Here is a 7092-nt window from a genome sequence, read left to right as displayed (position 1 = left end):
CTCAACCTAAAAGTTCTTAACTGGGAATATTGAAGACTCATGTTAAAAGGAACCACCAGCTTTCATATGTTCTCATGTTCTGAGCAAGGAACTTAAACGTTAGCTTTCTTACATGGCACATATTGCACTTTTACTTTCTTCTCCAACACTTTGTTTTTGCATTATTTAAACCAAATTGAACATGTTTCATTATTTATTTGAGGCTAAATTGATTTTATTGATGTATTATATTAAGTTAAAATAAGTGTTCATTCAGTATTGTTGTAATTGTCATTATTAAAAATCAATTATTATTATTTTTTTTAAATCGGACGATGAATCGGTAGCGGCTTTTTTGGGGTTTGTCCTCCAACAATCGGTATCGGCGTTGAAAAATCATAATCGGTGGACCTCTAGCCAATACCGTAAAGCAATTAGAGCGGGGCTCAATTCAAACCCTGTCGGAAACCAAATTCCTCTATTGGAATGCAATACAATTCCTGAAATGCTATTGGAATTGAGCCCACGTCTGGAGGCTTGACACGGAGATAGATTTGCTACAACCACTACAGCAGCGACACACTGGGTATGTAAAGCAGCTCTTACAGCGACAATCAGCTCGTCAAGACACTGTAGATACAGGCAACAAAACAGAGTTCAGTAGTATCTTTAGAGAATCTCAAGACGAGCCGTTTCCATCGAGCAGCTCCGAAGCGGTACAAATACAATTAGCTGGCGCGAAAGCTTTCAGGTTGATTTCTGTTTTACAGACACCAACAGAAAAGGTGCGCAGCCTAAAAACATCTACAGTAACCAAACCACCAACAGCATGCATACATCGTCGTCTTCAACCTGTCCTCCTGTGCAAGACACGATCTGTCAGCAACAAGGAGCAAGAGGGAACACAACAAGAAATGGAGCAACGTTAACTCCCTGGTATTAACATGGAATTGAAAATGTTCGAAACATGTTTTTTCTCTATTTCACACCACCTCTACAACTTGTAGATCTAGGTAACGTACCAAATGACACACTATTCCCTACACTATTTTTGAACAGGAACTGGAGTCTACAAGGAAAGCTAATCGCGTTGCATTCACCTTGGCCCCTGTGCAAGATGCCTGAGAATGAGACCCCAGAGTGTGAATTACAAACACACAAATACACACACATACATACATACATACATACATACATACATACATACATACATACATACATACATACATACATACATACATACATACATACATACATACATACATACATACATACATACATACATACATACATATATATATATATAGAGAGAGAGAGAGAGAGAGAGAGAGAGAGAGATGAAACAAGTGAGACAGAGACAAACCTACATACAGGTGTTAGATTTCATTCGGAATAAGATATGTTTGTGTGTGTTTGTGAGCGATCACGACCGTGAGTGTGCGCTTTGAATGCGTCTGCATGTCTACGACTGTACATACCCAGTTCTTCTTGTTCTTCTTCTTGTTCTTAGCGTCGGCGTCCATGTTGGATCCCACACTGGAGTGGCTGGTTGCACTGGCAATGCTGCTGACGCTGTCTGACGAGTGCTGTCTCCTCATCCGTAGGTCTGGCTGCTGCTGCTGCTGATGCTGCAGGGGGCTGCCATTACTACCACAACCTGAGAAAGAGGGGAGGAGAGAGGGGGGGGGTTTGAGAGACAGACAAAGTGAGAGAGCGAGACTTTATTTTCAAGACTCATAAATAATACAGTATCACAGCATTGTGGGAAGTCCTTAACTTCACCTTTCCCTTCGCCAGGGGTAAGCTTCAAGGTAGACTCAGCGATATGATGTAGATGCATAAAATGAACAGCATTGTGCAGGGTCACCCAACTGGTGGGGCGCGGGTGATTTTATTTGGCCCCCCAAGTTTTCTGAGCAAGTTTGAGACATAACAGACTTCCACGCCGATCTCAACAAACAATTTCTATATGTACCTCACTTTGTTCACAGGGGTATTGTCATCCTGAAACAGGAAAGGGCCTTCCCAAAACAGTTGCCACAAAGTTGGAAGCACAGAATCACCTAGAATGTCATTGTATGTTGTTGTGTTAAAATGTCCCTTCATTGGAACTAAGAGATCTAGTCCGAACCATGAAAAACAGCACCAAACCATTATTCCTCCTCCACCAAACTTTACCGTTGGCACTATGCATTCAGGCAGGTAGTGTTCTCCTGGCATCCGCCAAACCCAGATTCATCCGTCAGACTTACAGATGGCGAAGCGTGAATCATCACTCCAGAGAATGCATTTCCTCTGCTCCAGACTCCAATGGCAGTGAGCTTTACACCACTCCAGCCAACGCTTGGCATTGAGCGTGGTGAGCTTAGGCTTGTGTGGCTGCTCGGCCACTGAAACCCAAAACATCACGATGGTGCCGACAGAGATGGTCGCCTCGCTTCGAGCTCTTAGGAAACTGTGCAGTATTTAGTTTTTTTTAATGTGACAAATACATTGGATTTGATTTCATGAAGCTCCCAACAAACAGTTCTTGTGCCGATGAGTTTGGAACTCGGTAGTGAGTGTTGCAACCGAGGATGGACGATCTTTACAGCTTGTGTGGCCTGCCACTTCTTTGTTGAGCCGTTGTTGCTCCTAAACGTTTCCACGTCACAATAACAGCACTTACAGTTGATCGGGAAAGCAAGTTTACGAACTGACTTGTTGGAAAGGTTGCATTTTATGTTACCTTTATTTAACTAGGAAAGCCAGTTAAGAACAAATTCTTAATTTCATCCTATGACGGTGCCCCATTGAAAGTCACTGAGCTCTTCAGTACAGACCATTCTACTGCCAATGCTTGTCTATGGAGATTGCATGGCGGTGCGCTAGATTTTATACACCGGTCAGCAGCAGGCGTGGCTGAAATAGCCAAATCCATTCATTTGAAGGGGTGTCCACATACCTTTGTATATATAGTGCATCTGCGGTGCTGCTCGTGGAAACAGAATTTCTCTGAGTCTACTGTACCCCTAAGGAACTGTTAGAGGTTGTTAGAGATATTGCTATGGTTTTGGTTGGGTTCTCCTTACCTGTCCTGTTCTGTTTGCAGGTGAGTTCAGGTGTGTTGATGACTCCGTTTATGGCAGCCTGGGCCACGTTGTTCTGCTTCTTCAGCAGCTCAATGTTCTTCCTCAGCTCGTTCAGCTCACAGTCCTGCAAGGAAAGCACGTATTCATTCACATATCTAAAAATCCATATACACGATCGTATTTTCATATTTTGGTTTCCCTTGGGCCGAGACGCACATAATTCAACTGTGCCTTAAATGATGTAACGTGGTGCTGTGAAAATGCCTCACCTTGTGCTCAGCGGTCATACTCAGACTCTTCAGTCTGATGGTCATGTTACCCAGGCTCTGTTCAAACGCTGCCACCAGGTGAGCCTGCACAGGGAAATAACACAGGTTAGAATAATGTCAAAGAGGTTATATTATAGTTCAACCTAGTTGGAATGGCCAAAGATCCTTATTGTCAAAGCATGAGAGTGATGAGAGCAACAGTAGCTGTACTCCCAGATGATCTGCTCCAAGGGCAGAACTAGTAGTAGATAAGACAAGAGCAACTGACAGGAATCCAAACCGAGTTACCGAATAACAACAGTTCTCTCATCTCAAAGCCAACAGCTGATGTAGCGCATCGATTAGCCTACATTCCAATTAAAAACTAGAAGGCAAAGCAAAAAGGTTGAGGGGAATGGTCCATTTTTATAACACAACCCACAACCCACACACAGTACCAAACCAATCTATTTATTTATTTATTTTTATTTCACCTTTATTTAACCAGGTAGGCAAGTTGAGAACAAGTTCTCATTTACAATTGCGACCTGGCCAGGATAAAGCAAAGCAGTTCGACACATACAACGACACAGAGTTACACATGGAGTAAAACAAACATACAGTCAATAATACAGTATAAACAAGTCTATATACGATGTGAGCAAATGAGGTGAGATAAGGGAGGTAAAGGCAAAAAAAGGCCATGGTGGCAAAGTAAATACAATATAGCAAGTAAAACACTGGAATGGTAGATTTGCAATGGAAGAATGTGCAAAGTGGAAATAAAAAAAATGGGGTGAAAAGGATCAAAATAAATAAATAAATTAAATACAGTAGGGTAAGAGGTAGTTGTTTGGGCTAAAAAATAGGTGGGCTATGTACAGGTGCAGTAATCTGTGAGCTGCTCTGACAGTTGGTGCTTAAAGCTAGTGAGGGAGATAAGTGTTTCCAGTTTCAGTGCTTTTTGTAGTTCGTTCCAGTCATTTGGCAGCAGAGAACTGGAAGGAGAGGCGGCCAAAGAAAGAATTGGTTTTGGGGGTGACAAGTGAGATATACCTGCTGGAGCTTGTGCTACAGGTGGGAGATGCTATGGTGACCAGCGAGCTGAGGTAAGGGGGGACTTTATCTAGCAGGGTCTTGAAGATGACATGGAGCCAGTGGGTTTGGCGACGAGTATGAAGCGAGGGCCAGCCAACGAGAGCGTACAGGTCGCAATGGTGGGTAGTACCTGTATATGGGGCTTTGGTGACAAAACGGATTGCACTGTGATAGACTGCATCCAATTTGTTGAGTAGGGTATTGGAGGCTATTTTGTAAATGACATCGCCAAAGTCGAGGATTGGTAGGATGGTCAGTTTTACAAGGGTATGTTTGGCAGCATGAGTGAAGGATGCTTTGTTGCGAAATAGGACGCCAATTCTAGATTTAACTTTGGATTGGAGATATTTGATATGGGTCTGGAAGGAGAGTTTACAGTCTAACCAGACACCTAAGTATTTGTAGTTGTCCACGTATTCTAAGTCAGAGCCGTCCAGAGTAGTGATGTTGGACAGGCGGGCAGGTGCGGGTAGCGATCGGTTGAAGAGCATGCATTTAGTTTTACTTGTATTTAACAGCAATTGGAGGCCACGGAAGGAGAGTTGTATGGCATTGAAGCTTGCCTGGAGGGTTGTTAACACAGTGTCCAAAGAAGGGCCAGAAGTATACAGAATGGTGTCGTCTGCGTAGAGGTGGATCAGAGACTCACCAGCAGCAAGAGCGACCTCATTGATGTATACAGAGAAGAGAGTCGGTCCAAGAATTGAACCCTGTGGCACCCCCATAGAGACTACCAGAGGTCCGGACAGCAGACCCTCCGATTTGACACACTGAACTCTATCAGAGAAGTGAACCAGGCGAGGCAATCATTTGAGAAACCAAGGCTGTCGAGTCTGCCGATGAGGATGTGGTGATTGACAGAGTCGAAAGCCTTGGCCAGAACAATGAACATGGCTGCACAGTAATGTTTCTTATCGATGGCGGTTAAGATATCGTTTAGGACCTTGAGCGTGGCTGAGGTGCACCCATGACCAGCTCTGAAACCAGATTGCATAGCAGAGAAGGTATGGTGAGATTCGAAATGGTCGGTAATCTGTTTGTTGACTTGGCTTTTGAAGACCTTAGAAAGGCATGGTAGGATAGATATAGGTCTGTAGCAGTTTGGGTCAAGAGTGTCCCCCCCTTTGAAGAGGGGGATGACCGCAGCTGCTTTCCAATCTTTGGGAATCTCAGACGACACGAAAGAGAGGTTGAACAGGCTAGTAATAGGGGTGGCAACAATTTCGGCAGATAATTTTAGAAAGAAAGTGTCCAGATTGTCTAGCCCGGCTGATTTGTAGGGGTCCATATTTTGCAGCTCTTTCAGAACATCAGCTGAACGGATTTGGGAGAAGGAGAAATGGGGTAGGCTTGGGCGAGTTGCTGTGGGGGTGCAGTGCTGTTGACCGGGGTAGGAGTAGCCAGGTGGAAAGCATGGCCAGCCGTAGAAGAATGCTTATTGAAATTGAAATGCAAGTTGTTTAGGATGATATCTATGAGGGTGCACATGTTTAAGGCTTTGGGGAGGTACCTGGTAGGTTCAGTGATAATTTGTGTGAGATTGAGGGCATCAAGTTAAGATTGTAGGATGGCTGGGGTGTTAAGCATGTTCCAGTTTAGGTCGCCTAGCAGCATGAGCTTTGAAGATAGATGGGGGGGCAATCAGTTCACATATGGTGTCCAGAGTACAGCTGGGGGCAGAGGGTGGTCTATAGCAGACTGCAACGGTGAGAGACTTGTTTTTAGAGAGGTGGATTTTTAAAAGTAGAAGTTCAAATTGTTTGGGTACAGACCTGGATAGTAGGACAGAACTCTGCAGGCTATCTTTGCAGTAGATTGCAACACCGCCCCCTTTGGCAGTTCTATCTTGTCTGAAAAGGTTGTAGTTTGGAATTAAAATTTTTCCTAAGCCAGGATTCAGACACAGCTAGAACATCCGGGTTGGCAGAGTGTGCTAAAGCAGTGAAAAGAATAAACTTAGGGAGGAGGCTTCTAATGTTAACATGCATGAAACCAAGGCCATTACGGTTACAGAAGTCGTCAAAAGAGAGCGCCTGGGGAATAGGAGTGGAGCTAGGCACTGTAGGGCCTGGATTCACCTCTACATCGCCAGAGGAAGAGAGGAGGAGTAGAATAAGCGTGCGGCTAAAAGCAATAAGAATTGGTCGTCTAGAACGTCTGGAACAGAGAGTAAAAGGAGGTTTCTGGGGGCGATAAATTAGCATCAAGGTATAATGTACAGACAAAGGTATGGTAGGATGTGAATACAGTGTAGGTAAACCTAGGTATTGAGCGATGAAGAGAGAGATATTGTCTCTAGAAACATCATTGAAACCAGGAGATGTCATTGCATGTGTGGGTGGTGGAACTAATAGGTTGGATAAGGTATGGTGAGCAGGACTAGAGGCTCTACAGTGAAATAAGCCAATAAACACTAACCAGAACAGCAATGGACAAGGCATATTGACATTAAGGAGAGGCATGCTTAGTCGAGTGATCAAAAGGGTCCGGAGAGTGGAGAGGTTGGTTGGGGGTCACGGCGATTTAGACAGCTAGCCAGGCCATCGGTAGCAAGCTAGCATAGGATGGACGTCTGTTATTAGCCACCTCTTGCATTCCGTCAGTAGATTAGTGGGGTTCCGTGTGGTAGAGGGGATTAATCCAAATCACACAACAACAACAAAAATAAAAACAATAGATATAGCTAGAGGCCCAAG

At 44.1% G+C, this 7092-nt stretch overlaps 1 protein-coding gene across 1 annotated transcript in view; it reads right to left on the bottom strand.

The window, feature by feature from the left end:
- The window catches only part of nav2a (neuron navigator 2a), a 118635-nt gene that overhangs the window by 7960 nt on the left and 103583 nt on the right, over positions 1–7092 (bottom strand). The window contains 3 exon segments of the mRNA XM_064925154.1: positions 1458–1636; positions 3051–3174; positions 3320–3403. Of these exon segments, the coding sequence (XP_064781226.1) occupies positions 1458–1636; positions 3051–3174; positions 3320–3403 (387 nt within the window).

The sequence above is a fragment of the Oncorhynchus masou genome, chromosome 2 (assembly GCF_036934945.1).
Source record: "Oncorhynchus masou masou isolate Uvic2021 chromosome 2, UVic_Omas_1.1, whole genome shotgun sequence".
Taxonomy (NCBI): domain Eukaryota; kingdom Metazoa; phylum Chordata; class Actinopteri; order Salmoniformes; family Salmonidae; genus Oncorhynchus; species Oncorhynchus masou.
This window is presented reverse-complemented; position numbering and strand designations above follow the sequence as displayed.